The following is a 23,688-nucleotide window of genomic DNA, read 5'->3' as shown; positions in this document are numbered from 1 at the left end:
TCCCGACCTCCATTTTTTGATAGGTATATGTGTTTTTCCTATTTTTCTGCGATTCGATCAGTTCAAAATTTCTTGACAGTTTATTCATTGTCAACAACTGTGCTAGTGTTTTAAGTAAAAAAGCTTATCATCCAGCAAATAACTTTCATTAAAAGCAAGAAAAGAGGAAATAAAACAAGAATGAAGTAGTCCTAGAACGTAAAACTCATTTTTCTTTTGAAATTTTAAATATTTATTTTTAAAATAATTGGATCTGTCGTTAGATGTCGAATCTCCTTGTAATCGGTGATTCGAACCTTCGGCGCTCACTGTCCACAATCTACAAAAATGTTTTGCTCAAGCAATACCGGTATGTTAATTCTGACTGCAATGTATCTGGACCAATCAGTAGTTCTGCTTTTTTTTTGTTTGACTGAAAAACTATTTAGAGTTGCATATGATGCTGTTGGCGGAAGGCGAACGGGGCATTTAGCAGGTTTGAGCCAAAAAGCGAACAACTACAACGAAGTGTTAATTATAGTAGGAAATAATGATCTCAACAGTCTTGGAGTGGAAGCAATTATAGATAACCTTAGGAGTTTCTTGAATTCTCTGAGATCAAACATTAAAGTGCGCATCTGCGCATTTCTCCCTCGGAGGGATCACCACATCCTATATGATCGCCGAACTCAGATGTGGTGCAATCCTGTAACGGAAATAAATAAGCGGCTCCAAAGGGAGTTCGGTTATGCCATCGCGTCTGCCCGGTTCTTCAAATTAGATGATTTCGGAACTAGAAACAAGAGGGGGCAGCTGCGCGACCTGGCTCATTTAAATGAAAGAGGCTATCTACACATGTCATTATTTATTGCCTCGGAGTGCCGAAAATTTCTTTAATATTATGAACCGTCTTAGTTAATATTTTTTTCTAATTGATGGCTAGCAAATCGAATTATTTTCAATTAAGTTTAATACATCTGAGCAGCAAACGTAATGAAAAAAACAGATAGGTTTTTGTAGTCAGTTATTCAACATCATGAGCAAAAACTCTTTTCATATTGGAACATTACCAAATATAACATAAATCTAATACCCCGAAATCAATCAATAAGAAAATAACAAGGACGGCGGTCAGCAATTGCAATAAGCAAATGCTAGATTGCAAGTGCTCTCCGTGCGCACTACTGCGCCCTGATCTTTCATTGTGTTCCACTTACTCAAACTCTGATGTTGATTGAGCGTGAGTTTTCCGCAATATGAATAGCTTTCAGCTTCCGAGATAAATATGTTGAGCTACAGTGTCAATGAGGGTGACAGATTTGGCTCTCATTTTTTAAACGAGATCTCAAGACTTTAATCGGAAAATAGCCGACCTTGTGTTCCAGTGGCACTTTCTTTCAGCTAATTTACAATTTTCAAAATTTGATAGAGCAAAGTGTGCTAAGATTTTAGAGGCTGTTAGCTCAACACGGAAATTTCAAAAGATGGAAGCTACTCAACGCTCCCTCTATCAACATCAGCACTGAGTTAAGATGGAAATAAATGAATTTTTGCATGCATCAGTAGGCTGGGAAAATAAGTGTCCACTAGTCTTGGTTCTGTGCAATTAATAATTGCCGTCATTGTTACTTTTCTCAAGATTATAATTTGAAAATCTTCGCGTCTTCAAAATTAAGTTGTTGCGAAATTGATTCAACTGGTGTTGAAGCTTTGCAAAATTGAAGAAATTGATTTATATGGTTTTGCTAATTTCGTAATGTTCGAAATCGAATGCTCTCTGCTTTGCTTCTGTCGTGTAAAATTTACGTCTCTTGTTAGCTTCCAGGCTAAAACATTTTTGACTTTTAATTTTGTGGGTGAGTTTTTAAGAATAATGGTCATTGGTCGCTGGTGTTTGACTGGTTCTCTGCCTGTGTTGCCTGGTGCAGCAGTTGTCTTCCTGGACCGTCTCTTCAACCTCAGGTATGTGTGTTCTCCCCTCCCCTAGTGCTAGCTTAGGTTCTTTTTTTTGCGTTGCCTGCTCAGCCCAAGTGGCTTTTTGCTTAGTCTAGTGTCTAAGTTTAAGGTTGCTTGTTCGCGGCGCTCTTGAGGCTTTCAGTTTAGCTGAGGGGGTAGGCAAACTGTGCATTTGCTCGCGCACTGTTTGCCTTGTGTTGTGTTGTGTGATGTATTTTGATATATATCAAATTTTACTATGCTGTTTAGGTCTCAGGCGCAGTTGGCTTCGTCGCTTGTGCTTGGCTGGTTCTCTGCCTTTGTTGCCTGGTGCAGCAGTTGTCTTCCTGGACCGTCTCTTCAACCTCAGGTATGTGTGTTCTCCTCTCCCCTAGTGCTAGCTTAGGTTCTTTTTTTGCGTTGCCTGCTCAGCCCAAGTGGCTTTTTGCTTAGTCTAGTGTCTAAGTTTAAGGTTGCTTGTTCGCGGCGCTCTTGAGGCTTTCAGTTTAGCTGAGGGGGTAGGCAAACTGTGCATTTGCTCGCGCACTGGTTGCCTTGTGTTGTGTTGTGTGATGTATTTTGATATATATCAAATTTTACTATGCTGTTTAGGCCTCAGGCGCAGTTGGCTTCGTCGCTTGAGCTTGGCTGGTTCTGTGCCTGTGTTGCCTGGTGCAGCAGTTGTCTTCCTGGACCGTCTCTTCAACCTCAGGTATGTGTGTTCTCCTCTCCCCTAGTGCTAGCTTAGGTTCTTTTTTTGCGTTGCCTGCTCAACCCAAGTGGCTTCTTGCTTAGTCTAGTGTCTAAGTTTAAGGTTGCTTGTTCGCGGCGCTCTTGAGGCTTTCAGTTTAGCTGAGGGGGTAGGCAAACTGTGCATTTGCTCGCGCACTGTTTGCCTTGTGTTGTGTTGTGTGATGTATTTTGATATATATCAAATTTTACTATGCTGTTTAGGCCTCAGGCGCAGTTGGCTTCGTCGCTTGAGCTTGGCTGGTTCTCTGCCTGTGTTGCCTGGTGCAGCAGTTGTCTTCCTGGACCGTCTCTTCAACCTCAGGTATGTGTGTTCTCCTCTCCCCTAGTGCAGCTTAGGTTTTTGTTTTGCGTTGCCTGCTCAGCCCAAGTGGCTTTTTGCTTAGTCTAGTGTCTAAGTTTAAGGTTGCTTGTTCGCGGCGCTCTTGAGGCTTTCAGTTTAGCTGAGGGGGTAGGCAAACTGCATTTGCTCGCGCACTGTTTGCCTTGTGTTGTGTTGTGTGATGTATTTTGATATATATCAAATTTTACTATGCTGTTTAGGCCTCAGGCGCAGTTGGCTTCGTCGCTTGAGCTTGGCTGGTTCTCTGCCTGTGTTGCCTGGTGCAGCAGTTGTCTTCCTGGACCGTCTCTTCAACCTCAGGTCTGTGTGTTCTCCTCTCCCCTAGTGCTAGCTTAGGTTCTTTTTTTGCGTTGCCTGCTCAGCCCAAGTGGCTTTTTGCTTAGTCTAGTGTCTAAGTTTAAGGTTGCTTGTTCGCGGCGCTCTTGAGGCTTTCAGTTTAGCTGAGGGGGTAGGCAAACTGCATTTGCTCGCGCACTGTTTGCCTTGTGTTGTGTTGTGTGATGTATTTTGATATATATCAAATTTTACTATGCTGTTTAGGCCTCAGGCGCAGTTGGCTTCGTCGCTTGAGCTTGGCTGGTTCTCTGCCTGTGTTGCCTGGTGCAGCAGTTGTCTTCCTGGACCGTCTCTTCAACCTCAGGTCTGTGTGTTCTCCTCTCCCCTAGTGCTAGCTTAGGTTCTTTTTTTGCGTTGCCTGCTCAGCCCAAGTGGCTTTTTGCTTAGTCTAGTGTCTAAGTTTAAGGTTGCTTGTTCGCGGCGCTCTTGAGGCTTTCAGTTTAGCTGAGGGGGTAGGCAAATTGTGCATTTGCTCGCGCACTGTTTGCCTTGTGTTGTGTTGTGTGATGTATTTTGATATATATCAAATTTTACTATGCGTTTTAGGCCTCAGGCGCAGTTGGCTTCGTCGCTTGTGCTTGGCTGGTTCTCTGCCTGTGTTGCCTGGTGCAGCAGTTGTCTTCCTGGTTCGTCTCTTCAACCTCAGGTATGTGTGTTCTCCCCTCCCCTAGTGCTAGCTTAGGTTCTTTTTTTGCGTTGCCTGCTCAGCCCAAGTGGCTTTTTGCTTAGTCTAGTGTCTAAGTTTAAGGTTGCTTGTTCGCGGCGCTCTTGAGGCTTTCAGTTTAGCTGAGGGGGTAGGCAAACTGTGCATTTGCTTGCGCACTGTTTGCCTTGTGTTGTGTTGTGTGATGTATTTTGATATATATCAAATTTTACTATGCTGTTTAGGCCTCAGGCGCAGTTGGCTTCGTCGCTTGTGCTTGGCTGGTTCTCTGCCTGTGTTGCCTGGTGCAGCAGTTGTCTTCCTGGACCGTCTCTTCAACCTCAGGTATGTGTGTTCTCCCCTCCCCTAGTGCTAGCTTAGGTTCTTTTTTTGCGTTGCCTGCTCAGCCCAAGTGGCTTTTTGCTTAGTCTAGTGTCTAAGTTTAAGGTTGCTTGTTCGCGGCGCTCTTGAGGCTTTCAGTTTAGCTGAGGGGGTAGGCAAACTGTGCTTTTGCTCGCGCACTGTTTGCCTTGTGTTGTGTTGTGTGATGTTTTTTGATATATATCAAACTTTACTATGCTGTTTAGGCCTCAGGCGCAGTTGGCTTCGTCGCTTGTGCTTGGCTGGTTCTCTGCATGTGTTGCCTGGTACAGCAGTTGTCTTCCTGGACCGTCTCTTCAACCTCAGGTATGTGTGTTCTCCCCTCCCCTAGTGCTAGCTTAGGTTCTTTTTTTGCGTTGCCTGCTCAGCCCAAGTGGCTTTTTGCTTAGTCTAGTGTCTAAGTTTAAGGTTGCTTGTTCGCGGCGCTCTTGAGGCTTTCAGTTTAGCTGAGGGGGTAGGCAAACTGTGCATTTGCTCGCGCACTGTTTGCCTTGTGTTGTGTTGTGTGATGTATTTTGATATATATCAAATTTTACTATGCTGTTTAGGCCTCAAGCGCAGTTGGCTTCGTCCCTTGTGCTTGGCTGGTTCTCTGCCTTTGTTGCCTGGTGCAGCAGTTGTCTTCCTGGACCGTCTCTTCAACCTCAGGTATGTGTGTTCTCCTCTCCCCTAGTGCTAGCTTAGGTTCTTTTTTTGCGTTGCCTGCTCAGCCCAAGTGGCTTTTTGCTTAGTCTAGTGTCCAAGTTTAAGGTTGCTTGTTCGCGGCGCTCTTGAGGCTTTCAGTTTAGCTGAGGGGGTAGGCAAACTGTGCATTTGCTCGCGCACTGTTTGCCTTGTGTTGTGTTGTGTGATGTATTTTGATATATATCAAATTTTACTATGCTGTTTAGGCCTCAGGCGCAGTTGGCTTCGTCGCTTGAGCTTGGCTGGTTCTCTGCCTGTGTTGCCTGGTGCAGCAGTTGTCTTCCTGGACCGTCTCTTCAACCTCAGGTATGTGTGTTCTCCCCTCCCCTAATGCTAGCTTAGGTTCTTTTTTTTGCGTTGCCTGCTCAGCCCAAGTGGCTTTTTGCTTAGTCTAGTGTCTAAGTTTAAGGTTGCTTGTTCGCGGCGCTCTTGAGGCTTTCAGTTTAGCTGAGGGGGTAGGCAAACTGTGCATTTGCTCGCGCACTGTTTGCCTTGTGTTGTGTTGTGTGATGTATTTTGAATATATCAAATTTTACTATGTTGCTTAGGCCTCAGGCGCAGTTGGCTTCGTCGCTTGAGCTTGGCTGGTTCTCTGCCTGTGTTGCCTGGTGCAGCAGTTGTTTTCCTGGCTCGTCTCTTCAACCTCAGGTATGTGTGTTCTCCCCTCCCCTAGTGCTAGCTTAGGTTCTTTTTTTTGCGTTGCCTGCTCAGCCCAAGTGGCTTTTTGCTTAGTCTAGTGTCCAAGTTTAAGGTTGCTCGTTCGCGGCGCTCTTGAGGCTTTCAGTTTAGCTGAGGGGGTAGGCAAACTGTGCATTTGCTCGCGCACTGTTTGCCTTGTGCTGTGTTGTGTAATGTATTTTGATATATATCAAATTTTACTATGCTGTTTAGGCCTCAAGCGCAGTTGGCTTCGTCGCTTGTGCTTGGCTGGTTCTCTGCCTGTGTTGCCTGGTGCAGCAGTTGTCTTCCTGGACCGTCTCTTCAACCTCAGGTATGTGTGTTCTCCCCTCCCCTAGTGCTAGCTTAGGTTCTTTTTTTTAGTTGCCTGCTCAGCCCAAGTGGCTTTTTGCTTAGTCTAGTGTCTAAGTTTAAGGTTGCTTGTTCGCGGCGCTCTTGAGGCTTTTAGTTTAGCTGAGGGGGTAGGCAAACTGTGCATTTGCTCGCGCACTGTTTGCCTTGTGTTGTGTTGTGTGATGTATTTTGATATATATCAAATTTTACTATGCTGCTTAGGCCTCAGGCGCAGTTGGCTTCGTCGCTTGAGCTTGGCTGGTTCTCTGCCTGTGTTGCCTGGTGCAGCAGTTGTCTTCCTGGACCGTCTCTTCAACCTCAGGTATGTGTGTTCTCCCCTCCCCTAGTGCTAGCTTAGGTTCTTTTTTTTGTTGCCTGCTCAGCCCAAGTGGCTTTTTGCTTAGTCTAGTTTCTAAGTTTAAGGTTGCTTGTTCGCGGCGCTCTTGAGGTTTTCAGTTTAGCTGAGGGGGTAGGCAAACTGTGCATTTGCTCGCGCACTGTTTGCCTTGTGTTGTGTTGTGTGATGTATTTTGATATATATCAAATTTTACTATGTTGCTTAGGCCTCAGGCGCAGTTGGCTTCGTCGTTTGAGCTTGGCTGGTTCTCTGCCTGTGTTGCCTGGTGCAGCAGTTGTTTTCCTGGACCGTCTCTTCAACCTCAGGTATGTGTGTTCTCCCCTCCCCTAGTGCTAGCTTAGGTTCTTTTTTTGCGTTGCCTGCTCAGCCCAAGTGGCTTTTTGCTTAGTCTAGTGTCCAAGTTTAAGGTTGCTCGTTCGCGGCGCTCTTGAGGCTTTCAGTTTAGCTGAGGGGGTAGGCAAACTGTGCATTTGCTCGCGCACTGTTTGCCTTGTGTTGTGTTGTGTGATGTATTTTGATATATATCAAATTTTACTATGCTGTTTAGGCCTCTGGCGCAGTTGGCTTCGTCGATTGTGCTTGGCTAGTTCTCTGCCTGTGCTGTCTTAGGCAACAAATGAATGTCAATGCAACAAATGAACTCACATTCAAAAGAAAAAAAGCAAAACAATCTCAAGAATGGATTATTTTTTGAACTCAAAACCTGATTTACAATGATGATTTTCTATGATTTCATTGCATAATTTTGAGCTCAAAATCTGGTTTATTTTGACAATTTTCTTGATTTGTTACATATGTTAATGCACAACATCTGATTTACAATGATGATTTTCTATGATTTCATTGCATAATTTTGAGCTCAAAATCTGGTTTATTTTGACAATTTTCTTGATTTGTTACATATGTTAATGAACAAAACCTGATTTACAATGATGATTTTCTATGATTTAATTGCATAGTTTTGAGCTCAAAATCTGGTTTATTTTGACAATTTTCTTGATTTGTTACATATGTTAATGAACAAAACCTGATTTACAATGATGATTTTCTATGATTTAATTGCATAATTTTGAGCTCAAAATCTGGTTTATTTTGACAATTTTCTTGATTTGTTACATATGTTAATGCACAACATCTGATTTACAATGATGATTTTCTATGATTTCATTGCATAATTTTGAGCTCAAAATCTGGTTTATTTTGACAATTTTTTTGATTTGTTACATATGTTAATGCACAACATCTGATTTACAATGATGATTTACACTGTTTGCCTTGTGTTGTGTTGTGTGATGTATTTTGATATATATCAAATTTTACTATGCTGTTTAGGCCTCAGGCGCAGTTGGCTTCGTCGCTTGAGCTTGGCTGGTTCTCTGCCTGTGTTGCCTGGTGCAGCAGTTGTCTTCCTGGACCGTCTCTTCAACCTCAGGTATGTGTGTTCTCCCCTCCCCTAGTGCTAGCTTAGGTTCTTTTTTTTGCGTTGCCTGCTCAGCCCAAGTGGCTTTTTGCTTAGTCTAGTGTCTAAGTTTAAGGTTGCTTGTTCGCGGCGCTCTTGAGGCTTTCAGTTTAGCTGAGGGGGTAGGCAAACTGTGCATTTGCTCGCGCACTGTTTGCCTTGTGTTGTGTTGTGTGATGTATTTTGAATATATCAAATTTTACTATGTTGCTTAGGCCTCAGGCGCAGTTGGCTTCGTCGCTTGAGCTTGGCTGGTTCTCTGCCTGTGTTGCCTGGTGCAGCAGTTGTTTTCCTGGCTCGTCTCTTCAACCTCAGGTATGTGTGTTCTCCCCTCCCCTAGTGCTAGCTTAGGTTCTTTTTTTTGCGTTGCCTGCTCAGCCCAAGTGGCTTTTTGCTTAGTCTAGTGTCCAAGTTTAAGGTTGCTCGTTCGCGGCGCTCTTGAGGCTTTCAGTTTAGCTGAGGGGGTAGGCAAACTGTGCATTTGCTCGCGCACTGTTTGCCTTGTGTTGTGTGATGTATTTTGATATATATCAAATTTTACTATGCTGTTTAGGCCTCAGGCGCAGTTGGCTTCGTCGCTTGTGCTTGGCTGGTTCTCTGCCTGTGTTGCCTGGTGCAGCAGTTGTCTTCCTGGACCTTCTCTTCAACCTCAGGTATGTGTGTTCTCCCCTCCCCTAGTGCTAGCTTAGGTTCTTTTTTTTGCGTTGCCTGCTCAGCCCAAGTGGCTTTTTGCTTAGTCTAGTGTCTAAGTTTAAGGTTGCTTGTTCGCGGCGCTCTTGAGGCTTTCAGTTTAGCTGAGGGGGTAGGCAAACTGTGCATTTGCTCGCGCACTGTTTGCCTTGTGTTGTGTTGTGTAATGTATTTTGATATATATCAAATTTTACTATGCTGTTTAGGCCTCAAGCGCAGTTGGCTTCGTCGCTTGTGCTTGGCTGGTTCTCTGCCTGTGTTGCCTGGTGCAGCAGTTGTCTTCCTGGACCGTCTCTTCAACCTCAGGTATGTGTGTTCTCCCCTCCCCTAGTGCTAGCTTAGGTTCTTTTTTTGAGTTGCCTGCTCAGCCCAAGTGGCTTTTTGCTTAGTCTAGTGTCTAAGTTTAAGGTTGCTTGTTCGCGGCGCTCTTGAGGCTTTTAGTTTAGCTGAGGGGGTAGGCAAACTGTGCATTTGCTCGCGCACTGTTTGCCTTGTGTTGTGTTGTGTGATGTATTTTGATATATATCAAATTTTACTATGCTGCTTAGGCCTCAGGCGCAGTTGGCTTCGTCGCTTGAGCTTGGCTGGTTCTCTGCCTGTGTTGCCTGGTGCAGCAGTTGTCTTCCTGGACCGTCTCTTCAACCTCAGGTATGTGTGTTCTCCCCTCCCCTAGTGCTAGCTTAGGTTCTTTTTTTTGTTGCCTGCTCAGCCCAAGTGGCTTTTTGCTTAGTCTAGTTTCTAAGTTTAAGGTTGCTTGTTCGCGGCGCTCTTGAGGCTTTCAGTTTAGCTGAGGGGGTAGGCAAACTGTGCATTTGCTCGCGCACTGTTTGCCTTGTGTTGTGTTGTGTGATGTATTTTGATATATATCAAATTTTACTATGTTGCTTAGGCCTCAGGCGCAGTTGGCTTCGTCGCTTGAGCTTGGCTGGTTCTCTGCCTGTGTTGCCTGGTGCAGCAGTTGTTTTCCTGGACCGTCTCTTCAACCTCAGGTATGTGTGTTCTCCCCTCCCCTAGTGCTAGCTTAGGTTCTTTTTTTGCGTTGCCTGCTCAGCCCAAGTGGCTTTTTGCTTAGTCTAGTGTCCAAGTTTAAGGTTGCTCGTTCGCGGCGCTCTTGAGGCTTTCAGTTTAGCTGAGGGGGTAGGCAAACTGTGCATTTGCTCGCGCACTGTTTGCCTTGTGTTGTGTTGTGTGATGTATTTTGATATATATCAAATTTTACTATGCTGTTTAGGCCTCTGGCGCAGTTGGCTTCGTCGATTGTGCTTGGCTGGTTCTCTGCCTGTGCTGTCTTAGGCAACAAATGAATGTCAATGCAACAAATGAACTCACATTCAAAAGAAAAAAAGCAAAACAATCTTAAGAATGGACTATTTTTTGAACTCAAAACCTGATTTACAATGATGATTTTCTATGATTTCATTGCATAATTTTGAGCTCAAAATCTGGTTTATTTTGACAATTTTCTTGATTTGTTACATATGTTAATGCACAACATCTGATTTACAATGATGATTTTCTATGATTTCATTGCATAATTTTGAGCTCAAAATCTGGTTTATTTTGACAATTTTCTTGATTTGTTACATATGTTAATGAACAAAACCTGATTTACAATGATGATTTTCTATGATTTAATTGCATATTTTTGAGCTCAAAATCTGGTTTATTTTGACAATTTTCTTGATTTGTTACATATGTTAATGAACAAAACCTGATTTACAATGATGATTTTCTATGATTTAATTGCATAATTTTGAGCTCAAAATCTGGTTTATTTTGACAATTTTCTTGATTTGTTACATATGTTAATGCACAACATCTGATTTACAATGATGATTTTCTATGATTTCATTGCATAATTTTGAGCTCAAAATCTGGTTTATTTTGACAATTTTTTTGATTTGTTACATATGTTAATGCACAACATCTGATTTACAATGATGATTTTCTATGATTTCATTGCATAATTTTGAAATATCTGGTACGTGTGTTTTTATTTAAAAAATCAAAATTTTAATTAGTTTTCTAAGTTGCATGTTTTTTTTGCCTTGTTAGCAAAAAAAAATCGATTTTAGTGTGTCGTGAAATCCATCGAAATCGATTTGAATCGATTTTTTAGACACTTAAATCGATTTAAAATTTTCAAAAAGATCGATTTAAATCGATTTAAAATGGATTTAAGTGAGATTCTGATGGATTTAAGTGAGATTCCGATGGATTTTAGTGAGTCGGAAAATCCATCGAAATCGATTTAAATCGATTTTTTAGACACTTAAATCGATTTAAAATTTTCAAAAAAATCGATTTAAATCGATTTAAAATCCATTTGAGTTCGTAAAATGGTCATGGTTAATCGATTTAAATCGATTTAAAATCGATTTAAAATCAATTTAAATCGACCGGAAACCATTTCTGTCAGTGCGGGTACTGCTTTGTGACAGACACTGAGGATTAGCTATCTTGTCAACACTGAAAATCCATCCCTAATTTACAGCTAATGAATTCCAGAATAGGCGTATGAAAGGGTCGATACGACAGAATCCCTCGTAATTGTTGCTTGTGTTTGCATTGCTTATGACTCTGAGTGTTGAGCTCTGCCGGAACATCCGTGTCTAAAGGGCCTGTGAGCCCTGGAAAAAATTTCATGTATTTTTCAACTACTGACTTCTCTAATATATTGACCTGCGTTATTTTCACACTTCGTGGGAATTTGAAGTTTGCGATGGGCGGTTGCCTATATGTTTTTCAGGGGAGCTTTCTTGTCATAAAATCGTAAAAGCTAGTTTTCCCAATGAAAAATATGCTATTAACTAAGATGATTATTGTTTGTTGTGAGAGTTGATGAGCAAGAGGTGAGATTACTGTTTGTGGCATGGTTCGACCAATTATGAGTATGGATAACTAATTCTGCATATCGATGAATCAAACTTGCATAAACTGATCTGATTGGTCGGAGTAATCAAATTATTACGAGTGACCCTCTTGCGGTAAAGTGTCAAAATTATCTAGTCTTCTTGTGGAACTGTGCTAGAACGAAGTTGCTCGATTCTGATTGGCTAAACTATTAGCCACGTAACATTGTGCCCTCTTGCGGACAGTTGAGAATAAATTAGCTTGATTTTGATCGGCTGAGACTAAAAACGTCCGGTTCGTTACCCTCTCGCGGATATTGGCTTAGATTGCTTGATTTGGATCGGTTGGAGATTTTGTCCTCTTTTCTTGTGCCCTCTTGCGATTTGATGACCATGTGTTGAACGAATTTGATTGATTTACAGTTGAGAATGATTAGTTTTGGCTGGGATATGACACCCGTGATATATGAGATTTAGCCTAGACGTGTTCTACTGATGAATAACTTAATGTCTCAGGCTGTTCCATCTTCCCGATACTATCAAATGCTTCAAAGAGTTTGTTGATTGGTTTAACAAATCGTTCATAAAAACTAGAAGGTTCGGGAATTCTCATGAAGCGTATGAACAAAGGCGATCGACAAGACCTAAATTGGATCCTGCGATATTAATGACTTCAGAGTCAAAAAGTAAAGGTCTGTCTACCCATCTTCTTAAAAGATTGTTAAAATTTGTTTCTTCTGTTTGTTTTTAAAGCTGATCTGATTGCTTTATCGTCGTTTAAAACTTCAAGTTTATTCCGTTTTAAATAACTTCGAAATTATTCGCAAGACCAGATAATTGTTAGAAACCCTAATTCATTTGTATTGGTACTTTTTTGTTATTACAAAACGCAATTTGTTGGTAATGTTCCTAAAGAATTTTTTTGCGGAATTCAAGTAACGTCCAAAATTCTCTGTAAAATTATGTAAAGTGGGCAGGAGTTTTTGCAGGTGATATAAAACGCACATATAAAATCTGAGCTGTTTAGGGGTTGGAGGAGGTTTCAGTTCCAATAAGGTTTCAACCTTTGATTGCTTCGGTATGTACCCGTATTTATCAATTTCGAAACCTGACCAGCTAATAATTCTTAATGAGAATTCGCACTCGGATAAATTTAAGGCAAAACCATTTTTTCTAGTTTCTATAGTTCTTCTTCAGCCATGCAATTGTATTCTAAAACAGACTGTTTAATTTTTTTAAATTATTGTCAGTAAAGCATAATACGCCAGATATAATCTGCAAAGTGTTGTCCGTCGCCCTATGGAATTTTTTTCCACATGTCGGCGAGGCTGTAAAAACTTGTTTTAAAACAATAACTACCTGTTAATTCGCTAAATTTTTTTATTAAAATTGCAATGGCTACTAACTAAATCGCTACATTAAAGCTTACTAAAAGTATATTTAAAATCCAAGAGGCAAACCAGACTGATCCTTGTCTGTCGGAATCGATTAAATGAACTGTTATATCTAGTTGTTTTAAGAGTTTAGGCATCTGATATTGATTTTTCTAAAATATGGGAAGTCATCGGTTTTGCATCTAATGCAAATTTGTTTGATTCAGCTTTCTTATCTGTTATGAATAAGATAAGATGCAATGAATGTTTCGCTGGTACATTTGTTTAGTTTTTTATGTGTCCTTCTATTATCAGTTTTGAACTATTAGGGGCAACTTTCTGTTGAATATGCACCGGGACCCTGCTTACGTTCACTTGGATAAGTGTAGCAGGGTCCTCAAAGACCGAATGTACGCGATCGTTCTTAGACTTTCGAAGTCTGGCAAAAAACGGTTACTCCCACTATTGGGTTGCTTCTCAAATTGGTAAATCAGAAATTTTAAAACTGGTTGAAAACGTTCTTAGACAGAGTGTATACCTAATAGGGCTTGAATATTGAGGCCTAATAACGATCTTGCCTGTTTTTCTGTAATTTTCCGCTTTTTCCATTTTCTAACCTATAATTGATATTTTAGCTGTTAGCGTACCGTGCAAATTGATCGATTTTCTACTATAGTCGACATACCTTGCGTCAATTAGACAATTTTCCAATGAGAGTACGTGTACTTTTCCCCAGATTTTAAATGAATATCGGCTGTGCATTTGTTTACAAATGAAGCTCGGCTGCCTGTGTCAATGGTCGATTAGAAGAAAGACAGATTTACTCTGATTGTAGTTTGTCTTTCCCATAACTTGTATTGATAACTTCTAGTCTTTTGACGGATAAGTTCTGTGACGACTGCATTGACGATTGAATTTATTGCCTGCGGTAGTCATTTTCTGCGAAACTTGTTATGTTCAATACTGAGAATTCTGTCTCGCTGTCGGAAGCGATAAGATTGCACTCTTCTTTGGTCCTATCTTCTAAGACTTCATCAGTTGGTTTTACTGCTTCGGGCTCTCGATATGCATTTCTGCAGGTTGTTTTTTTTATGAGGGATATGATCGGTTACTGCTTGATATTGAAGGACTTTTGGCTTGAAAATGAGCTATGTTGGGAAGAAGGGTTGTAGAGGGTTATACATTTCACCACAAAAAAATTCTTTTTTTTTTCTGTAAAAGATTTGTACAACGGTTGTAAAAGTCTTTGAAAGAGGTGGTTGCTAGGTACTAGGTTCATGTGGGCCTAATTTTAGTGAAAGTTTCTCTTCCCCTCTGTGCTTAATGAAAAGAATAGTCTGGATTTCACCCTCTGATCTGCTTTGAAAAAAAAGCATTGGGTCAAATTTTGGCCCATTTTTAAGGCGTTCTGCGTTTTGTTCGTTGACTTTCCAAACTTCCGCTTGTTCACGTTTGGCCCGATTATTAGCGTCTGACTCACCGTTTCTTTCTGCTCTGGGGGAGGATCATCAAAAACCTCGGTTGGTTCTTCGAAAAAATCATTAAGATAACAGTGTTTGCCAAGTCTGATAGCTAAAAAGAATTGACCAATCCAAGTGTCCCAATTAAAAGACGGGTCTGGGGTTGGCTTGTGCCAAAAAACAGGAGCCCCTAAAAGATCTGATTGATCACCTTGATTAAAAACTACTGGCTGCGCCATGTGAAATAGTAAAATACTTTTGAAATTTTAATGAACTAAAAATATAATAAGGAAAATGAATTGAATACGAAGCTCAGCTTGGTTACGAATTGTTATGCCCAGTTTATAAATCGAAGATGGAATGTAACGAGATATATGTCCGGACCTTGACAACACTTAACATATTCGTTTAAACAATCCAATGAAATGACGTGGACTAGCACTGTGTTTGACTGTAAGCCTACCCAGAAAAATCGCTTATTTTTTATAATTTTTTTCACTGTCTAACTGTTTTCGTACGATTGCGTAGTGCTACAATTAGCAGACCAACGTTTACTCCCATATTAAGTGATTGCCGTAGATTTTAGTTCAGTGAAACATTTCGTATCGATTCCCACGCCTGCTAGGGCATAGCAGTTTGGAAGGTAAAGTATGGCTCAAAAAGAACAATAATTTAACATATTCTTAGAACAGTTAAAAATTCAGATTGCGCGAAGAAAATAAGCAATCAGAGCTGGAGAAATGATGTGTGCTTTTTTAGTTTCAAAAACACTCGCGAAAAACTTTCCTGTGTACCAGTCTGATTTTGATTGTTTTATTCTCAGTTTTTTTTTCTGCTCTTTTGAACCATTCTGTTCTTAGCGCGGTCACCGGATTGCGTATGACCAATTATTGATCAGATATAGCTGTAAGTCTTTATGTAATCAAAAAAATGGAATGAAAATTTCAGTTGAAGACAGTGAAACTCAACTTGTTTGCTTAAACGACGTTTGATCTCATCATAAACAGTCTCGAACATATAAAAAGTTATTTACTATTATCTGCCTAAAAAAGATTGTCGGTCTATATTTTGTATTATTCGAACACAAAATATTCATAAATTTTTAAGCTAATATAAGTAAACTAAGGTGATATCAACACGTCAAAATGGTGCTCTCTTGTAGAAAAATGAGAAAAAAAATAAAAAATAACAAGACTGCTCGTATCAGGGTGACGCCCTGAATGTTCCGACTGCCCTTTAAGGTTTATGGAGCAGTAATAACATTAAAAAATTCAATGAAAGAAAACAAACTGAAAAATTTTTTCTGAAATTTAAATTTTTTTCATGAACAAACAAGCAAACCAGCTTCTTTTAACCAATTTGGAACAATTTCTAAGACGGATTAACTCTCCGCTTACGCGTTAATAGCGCAAAATATACCGCGCGTTAATTGTCCCAAATTGACCAAAATGGCAATATTTAAACCCTCATAACTTTACAAAAAATGATCACAGGTGAAATATCTTTTCAAATTTGAGCTCAGGACAACAATACTTTTCGAATGATATAAAAAAATTCCATCAAAAATGGCTAGTTAAAAAGTTGAAATTTGTCTGAAGAAAAAAAAAACCCACCCCGAGCACAAATATTCCGTTACTTTCGTATCGAAAGTCGGAACAAAAACAGATAGAAACTCAGAAGAGAACAAAAATGAACTGAACTGATGAGTCTTTAAATCTCAAATGTTTATGAGGCTTGAACTTGAAAAAAGAAAGACCGAGTCAAAGATAGCTTATTGCTTCACTACAGCAATGACAAAGATGTGAATCAAAGCAGACTTTTTAGAGTTTTTGTTCCGACTTTCGATACGAAAGTTACGGAATATTTGTGCTCGGGGTGGTTTTTTTTTTCTTCAGACAAATTTCGAATTTTTAACTGGCCATTTTTGACGGAATTTTTTTATATCATTCAAAAGGTATTGTTGTCCTGAGCTTAAATTTGAAAAGATATTTCACCTGTGATCGTTTTTCGTAAAGTTATGAGGGTTTAAAGATTGCCATTTTGACCAACTTGGGACAATTAACGAGCGATAAAATTCGCGCTATTAACGCGTAAGCAGAGATTTAATCCGTCCTATAAATCGTTCCAAATTGGTTGAACGAAGCTTATTTGCCTTAATTGATTTGTTACAAGGAGCAAAATCTATCCTTTTGTTCTTTATATGGCGTGTGGGGGGGAATGATTTTCATAAAAAATTTCAAATTAAAAAAAAAATGTTCATTTTACTTTATTACATCTAATTTTTTAGGTTATTACTGCTCCAAAAACCTTAATAGGCAGCCGGATCACAATCAGGGCTTTACCCTAATACGAGCAGTCTTGTTACAGTTTGTATTGGTTGATACCAGGGGCGGATTTAGGGGGGAGGGAGGGCGGATGACCACCCTTTCAGGGATTCGACCCCATGCCGACCCAAAGAAACCCCCCTTTGTACTATTTTGAGATATCCATGTTTGATGACAGACCCTGAAATTTTTCCAGGCGAATTTAGCGCCAAGAATATACACTACATTTGAGGGGGGAGCGCGCGCACAAAAAACTAGGTTTTTTGGTCGAAATGTTCCAAAAAGTGCCTAAAAACGCCTTTTTTGGCCAGTGTTTCAAAATTTTGCCTTTGGCGTAGAAAAAAACAGGGTAACTTTAGTGCTCTGTGAGAGCTTGGAAAGATAATTTAGTCAACCGAAAAAAAGGTCGTCAAAGTTTTCGATATTTTAACGAAAATCCGGCACCCCCTCGACAAAATCCTCGATCCGCCCCTGGTTGACATCATCAAGAGTAAAACGGCACTTTCGTCCTAAAAATTACAGTCTATGTTCTGTTGAGGCAATACCGTATATTCTACTAGTGGTTTTATTTCACAACCCCCATTGAAACATCCAAACTAGAGCGACAAAAAGGTTTCTTCACTCTCGGAAAAATGGAGAATCTATTTCGCGATTGAAGCAATAACAACAAGACTGCTCGTATCAGCGCAAAGTCCTGAAAGTTAAATTGATTATTTTTCTATACATTTGGAATAACTCATATGTAGCAAAATTTCCATATTTTTTTCCCAAACTGATGTTAATTCTTCTTCCTTGACCAATTTTTTTCCCGTACCAAAAACTTAACTAAATTTAAGTTTTCTGCAATATCAGAGTAAAACTTACCTCTAAGTTCAAATTCTGAAGGCTTACCTGCTCAACCGAAAGCGGAAATTACTGATTTTGATGCTTGGATGTTTGAAAAATGGTCCGTTGCCTATTTACTTAATAAATCTATTAGATAGAAGGAGGATTGCGGATGTGACGTAAGTGTTTTCTGTCACATCAAAGCACCAAAACACCTGAAACTTTTCTTGCACAAAGTTCATGATTATTGCACCATGTATTTAATTTGCCCACAGAAGCTCGTCATCATCTGAGGCGTAGCAGATTGCAACATAGATAATCCTGTTTTGAAATACTTATCAGTTATCAGAAACAAATACAGATAAGTACTAGCCAGTGGCGTGTGCAGAAATTTTTCTTGGGGGGGTTCGAAAAATTTTGAAAATTTAGCCGGCCTTTTTTATAGGCCTGCCATTTTGATTTTTCGAGCTCTCCTAAAATAGTATAACGACCCTATTTTGTGACCCAACATTTTCAAGAAGGCGTTTTTAGGCAGTTTTTAGAAATTTTGACCAAAAAAAGTTGCGTTTTTACGGCGCGCGCTTCCACCTCAAAATTAGTCATATTGGCGCCCAAGGCGCCTTTAGAAAAATTTTGAGGTTGGTCAGCGAAAAATGGATGTCATAAAGTTGTACCAAAGAAGGGACCCTTTGGAAAAACTTGGCAACCAGAATTGAGGGGGAAAGGCGGTAATCCCCCCATGCACCCCTCCCTCGGCACGCTAATGGTTCTAACAGCAGTTCTTAAATTTCGACACATTTTTTATAATAATTTCATCTTTGATTCAATGTTACGTTCCAATAGTTGAATAAATGCTATTTTGTCTTCAAAAATGTCCAAATTATGTGAGGGGTGTGTTTTCTCTATTGGAAATCCGATGCTCGATTTTTCGGCAGAAGTTTCCTCTGATTTCCTCGCTCGTCACTCTCTGAGGCCACACGATGCAATTCTGGGCGACGACGACAATCAGAATATTCTAGAAGATCTGGTGGCATCATACGATTGCGAGGTGACTCCAGGAGGTGCTGCTTTGAATTCCATCAGATACTGTCAATTGCTGATTGGTTCGTTATTCATAAAAATAATCTAGGAAGATAATCAGTATATATATTTTTTCTGGAAAGTTGTAGAGCCGGTCAGCCAAAAATGGAGGTCCTAAAATGGTACCAAAGCGAGTCCCTTTGGGCGGGAAGAGGGTTTTTGACCCAAAACGAGGTTGATTTTTTTTGCTTAAATTTTTGCTTGAGCCCCCACCTTCTTATTACTTATTGAATAAGTCGCTAAATAGCTGCAGCGTTTTTATGCAGGTGACTCTCAGAAACAGGCTTGTGTCTTCGCCGGGACAACAGGAACAGACCACGAAGCGAAAACTCTTCTCCAATATTGTCAGAATGAAAACATTAACGCGCAATTCTACCAAGTGCAGCATAAACCAACAGCAAAATCAGCAGTTTGCATAACTGGCGTAAACAGGTCTCTGTGTGCATATTTAGGAGCAGCTAATTTTTATGATTCAGAAAAGCATCTGAAAACTGACGAAATTTGGACCCTAGTCGAAAACGCGAGAATTTTCTATTGCACTGGCTTCTTCTTAACTGTGTGCCCCGTTGCTTTGTTTCTTCTGGCTGAGCAGGCCGCTAATACTGGAAAGATATTTTGCTTCAACCTGTCTGCAGAATTCATTTGTAAAAGCTTCAAGGTTAGATATTAAACAAAATTAGAACTTTTTTTTCTGCAAAATTCAAGTGAAAGGAAAGCTATAACAGAGATGGGCGAAACAGGTTTTCTCAATGGTTTGAGTATTTCCAGTTTCGAAAAAAATCAACAAACTGTGGTTGAAACTGAGCAACCTCTTTTAAAAACTTTTTGGTTATGTTTTTTTTGTAAATTTTTTTCCATTTGAGAACGAGCAAAATTTTTCTCCGTTTTCACAAAGAAATGCCCGTACTGAAATTTTTAGTTAAATTCAAATCTAAACATCAAAAATTCATACAACTTTCAGAACTGTATCAGTCCTGTTGCATGTCTCTTTTTTGCTGTACATGTCTGAATCAGACATGAACAGATATGATAACTATGGAAAAAGTCAGGTATGATCATGTCTGCTTCAGGTCTGGCCCAGGTATGATCAAACCTGTCCTAGGTATATTTCAGATCTGACTTTACATGATCATACCTGGCCCAGACATGATCATACCTGACTTTACATGATCATACCTGAAGCAGACATAATCATGCCTGAAATTGCATGATAAGTCCTGAAGCAGCCATATCATTTTGGTAGCGTTAGACCGGGACAATTCATGAGTCAACCGAAGCAAGCTTTGGTGTTAACTCTAGAAGCAAAAATCAGTTTAATATTGGTGCCAGGCAATGCCCAGCATGCCAGATAATACGCTGACAGAAACAGATGAAAGATTTAATTCCTCAGAATCAAAATAAGCAAGAACAGGAGTTAATTTACAAGGACACTGAGAATAGTAGAGAATGAAATTTGAAATCATAGCAAGTTTGAAAATCTTAGTTTTTTTGAAGTTGATCAACATTTGGGATGTTTGAAACAGCGAATAGCCTTCGGTGAAGATAAGTTTTTTTTTGTAGGTCACAATCTAATAAGTTTGGGCGTTTCCGGTGATGTGTCCAATTGAAAGGTTCCGTGCATGGTGGACGTTTTTGTTGGCCAATTTTCTCAGAAGCGTAGTGCTCTCATATTTGGTTGCCATGTCAGTCACGTGCTGTTCTTGGGTTTTTGTGGCTTTGCTGAAACTTTGATATCGAGGATGACTGTTGTCTGCTTTTCGTTATTTTGAACAATCAGGTCGGGCTGCAGATTCCCAAAACGTTGCTCTTTGATGATGGTATAATGTGCAGGTATACTTGCTTCAGGTAGATTCCGCGCCTCCTCGTGTCTGCTTATTACTGACTTACGGTTGACTAGACAATTATTGATAACATGATTCAGTGTCTCTTGATTCAATTGGCAGCGGCGGCAGGTTGTGTTTTTGTTTTTACACCAGGTGATTGCTCCGCGTAAAGGGGTGAGGTTTAGCCTAGAACGATGAATGAACCGCCAGTCGCAAAAATTGATGTGAAAACTGTATATCGTCTTAGTCGCAATAGGCGATGAGCTGAGGCTCCTCCAGTAACGGCCTTGGTCTCGAGCCTCTAATAAGATTGCAAGACTCCTTTTGTGATTAGGGAGTGGAGCATTGGCCATGGGTTTCGATAGCTCATATATGTAAGTTGCATGTTCAACCTGTCATTGTGCAGTTCTAATTTGATGTTCAGTTTCAGGTAATTGCGTATTCGTTGCAGTGCTAGAGAAGTTTCTTTGGTAATTTCCGAGAGTCTAGCCTTTTTGTTCTGGTTTATTGCGCGTATCACCTCTTCATCTGATGATCCATGAAGAAGCAATTTCTGGGTCAGCGTTCCCAGAGAGTCTTTGATATTAAAAGCATTGACAAACGATTTAAGTGTCATTTTTGCTTTTGTTAGGACCAAGTCAGGAAGTCCAGGTCCTCCGTATAAACGGTTCAAATTGATGTACGCCGTAGTTGCTTTCTCAGAAAAGCAAAGAATGCGTTTTGCCATCTTTCGCAGTGATCAGTTCATCCTATGGAGTTGTTTTTGATCGGTATATGAATCCTCTAACAGATGGTATAATCTTAGTCCTGAGAGCATGTAACTTTTGCATAGAGGAGAGCTGAGAATCTTTTATTAGCTGTGCTAAGGCCCAAGCTCTCTCAAAGCAGGACTCAAGTCCTCCAACTATTGACGGGAATGCGGTCGTTCCAAGATTTTTCTAGGCTCTTTCCTCGGTCACTACTGTTACCAATTGGTCTCCATTGGTGAGTGGTATGGAGATGTTTGCAGCTCCGCATTTTGCAGGGTTGAAGGTGAAACCCAGTGAATGGGCGCAGTCAACTATTTTCTGCAGGATCCCCGGTGCTTTGGATGCGCCCTCCAACACAACTGCTAAGTCGTCCATTTATCCCAAGCAGGAAGCAGATGTTATCTTTCCACTCCTCACGACTGGATCCAGGACCAGATTGAATAATAGAGCGCTGAGTGGACAGCCTAGCCTAACACCTCTGGAAACGTTCACTGGGTCACAGAGTGTCATGCCGGATAGTTCTGTAGGATGTTTAGTACAATCTGAGTAAACGGTCTGTATGATTCGTGTAATCCATTCTGGGCACTGGCTTTGTCGTAGAGCTTTGGAAATGATTGAGTGTTCCACACTGTTAAACGCATCGCTAAGGTCAAGATATAGGACACCTTTCTTGGAGTGTAAGGACTCAGCTACGAAAAGCGTTTTCTCCATGACGCCTTTTCTGGAAAAAACAGCTTGCTGCCCGTGGGAGATGCCATTGTTCCTCTCGAACCACGAGGATAGTCGTTTGCAGATCATTGACGTAAGGAGCTTTTATGTCACATTTTATAGCGCTATAGGGCGAAAAAATTTTCAGGAACTTGTCCATTCCCTCTTGGAATTCGTTGGGCTTTTTAAACAGAAGTAGATTTTCGTAATTCCTCCACCTATCAGGCGTAGCCCCTGAAGCTGCTAACTGGTGCAATCCGAACGTAAAGGCTGGCACGAAACCTTTTATTGAGCCAAAATAGCGTAGGTCCACCCATCGGGGACAGGAGCAGATGATGCATGATCAAGGGCTGCATTTACTTCTTGTTCGAAGAAGGGCCGTGACAGTGCTTCTCTTTCATGATCTTAGCCAAAGATTATAGCCGAGAAGCGATAACTGAAACAAAGGATCTTTTTTCTACATGCCTCAGACACAACAAACAAACAACAGCTCGGACCATAAAGTTTTTAAACTATCCAATTGGATTGGGAGCTAGGTCGCTCCCGAAACAATTCATACAAGATCAAGGTAAATAGTTCAAAATAGGCAGTCATTATGATTCTTTGTCTATCAAAATACCTTGCCGGCTTGTAATTTTATCGTAAGACTACAGTGGACTACATTATAACCATATGTGTTTCTGCCGTTACATGGCGCTAAGTTTTCTACATGGTCAGACCTGAAGCAGGTATAGTCATGTCTGACCAGGTATAGTCATTTCTGACCAAGTATAGTCATGTCTGACTCAGGTATAGTCATGTCTGACCATGTATAGTCATGTCTGACTCAGGTATAGTCTGCAAACGGCAGAAGTGATCGCATGTGAAAGAGATATGCACAGAGCTAGTGTCTGATAATTGTATGATCAGACGTGAAATTGTGAGAAAAGTTCGGTACGGGTGCGCAGAAAATCTGTAATTAAACACTCATTGTAACCGGTGTAACCTTTTTGCAATGGTAACAAACAGAGATTGAAATATTTTTTCTAGTTGCATTGTGGGCCGGTTACTCTTTGATGATTATGATTGATTCGAGTATTATTTGAATGTTACTACTAATTCCGAGCAGCATAATTTTTAAAAATAAAAAAAATGCGAATTTTGGATGTTTTCCAAGGTTGTCTATTATTAGTTTTTCTTCTGGTGATCTAATTCGTCATATAGAGAACAACATTTAAGGAAAAGATTCTGCAACTGCTGCCATTAGTGGATTTTCTGTTCGGAAACGAAGACGAGTTCCGAGAATTCTCGGTATCTCAAGACGACAGCACTGATAACGTCAAAAACGACATCAAAGAAATCGGAAAACGGGTTAGCAATATGGCCAAAGCAACTAAAAAGAAATCACCGATTGTTATCATAACACGAGGACCACACCCTAGCCTAGTGTTCCAGGACGGTGAAATTTTGCCTCGAAAATCCGGTAAGCGAAGTTAATCCGGGAGATTTTATCGATACGAGTTGTGCAGGCGATGCATTTGTAGGAGGAATTTTGGCATCTCTGGCGCAAGGAGGCAATTTAGAGGCATGCTTGAAACTCGGAGCAAGCTCTGCTTTTTATTGTATTCAAAAGCCAGGATGCACTATTGACTTGAAAGAACGCGACAAAATACTTTCTCTGTAAAAAATTATTCTGATCAAAATTTTCAAATATTGTTGCCTTGTATTACAAAACATAGATTAAACAAGATTGCTCAGAGAAAAACCTGAATATTCCGACTGCTCATTATGCAGTATTGAATAATTTATGGTTGAATTTTTAACAAAACAGAAATATAACAAAATACAAGTTAGCGTTAGCTAGTTTAATAGTTAGAGCATGGTTCACCAAATGGGTTTATTCTGTTCTATTTAAATAACATTGATCCTGGGTTAACCCGTCTACC

The 23,688-nt window shown here is 40.3% G+C and overlaps 3 protein-coding genes and 1 pseudogene across 4 annotated transcripts in view; 2 read left to right on the top strand and 2 right to left on the bottom strand.

Annotated features, from left to right (window-relative positions):
* Positions 1–23,688, top strand: part of LOC134841795 (DNA replication complex GINS protein SLD5-like) — a 493,875-nt gene that overhangs the window by 146,747 nt on the left and 323,440 nt on the right. The window lies entirely within an intron of this gene.
* LOC134841707 (uncharacterized) overlaps positions 1–23,688 on the bottom strand; it is a 343,993-nt gene that overhangs the window by 297,351 nt on the left and 22,954 nt on the right. The window lies entirely within an intron of this gene.
* On the top strand, positions 18,185–23,416 carry LOC134855864 (adenosine kinase-like). Its single transcript, XM_063872261.1, has 3 exons — positions 18,185–18,506; positions 18,750–19,141; positions 22,982–23,416. The coding sequence occupies exons 1-3, from the start codon at positions 18,275–18,277 to the stop codon at positions 23,237–23,239; spliced, it is 882 nt and encodes a 293-aa protein (XP_063728331.1). The 5' UTR covers positions 18,185–18,274; the 3' UTR covers positions 23,240–23,416.
* Positions 19,724–19,898, bottom strand: LOC134857339 (U2 spliceosomal RNA; annotated as a pseudogene).

The sequence above is a fragment of the Symsagittifera roscoffensis genome, chromosome 1 (genome assembly GCF_963678635.1).
Source record: "Symsagittifera roscoffensis chromosome 1, txSymRosc1.1, whole genome shotgun sequence".
In the NCBI taxonomy this organism is placed as follows: Eukaryota; Metazoa; Xenacoelomorpha; order Acoela; family Convolutidae; genus Symsagittifera; species Symsagittifera roscoffensis.
Note: the sequence above shows the minus strand (reverse complement) of the source record. Positions and strands in the feature narration are given on the sequence as shown.

Excerpts from the sequence above, each read along its gene's own strand:
- LOC134855864 (XM_063872261.1), top strand. The coding sequence starts at position 18,275 with ATGTCCAAATTATGTGAGGGGTGTGTTTTCTCTATTGGAAATCCGATG. Across the intron at positions 18,507-18,749 it reads ATACTGTCAATTGCTGATTG|GTGACTCTCAGAAACAGGCT; the intron begins GTTCGTTATTCA and ends GTTTTTATGCAG. Across the intron at positions 19,142-22,981 it reads TCATTTGTAAAAGCTTCAAG|GAAAAGATTCTGCAACTGCT; the intron begins GTTAGATATTAA and ends ACAACATTTAAG.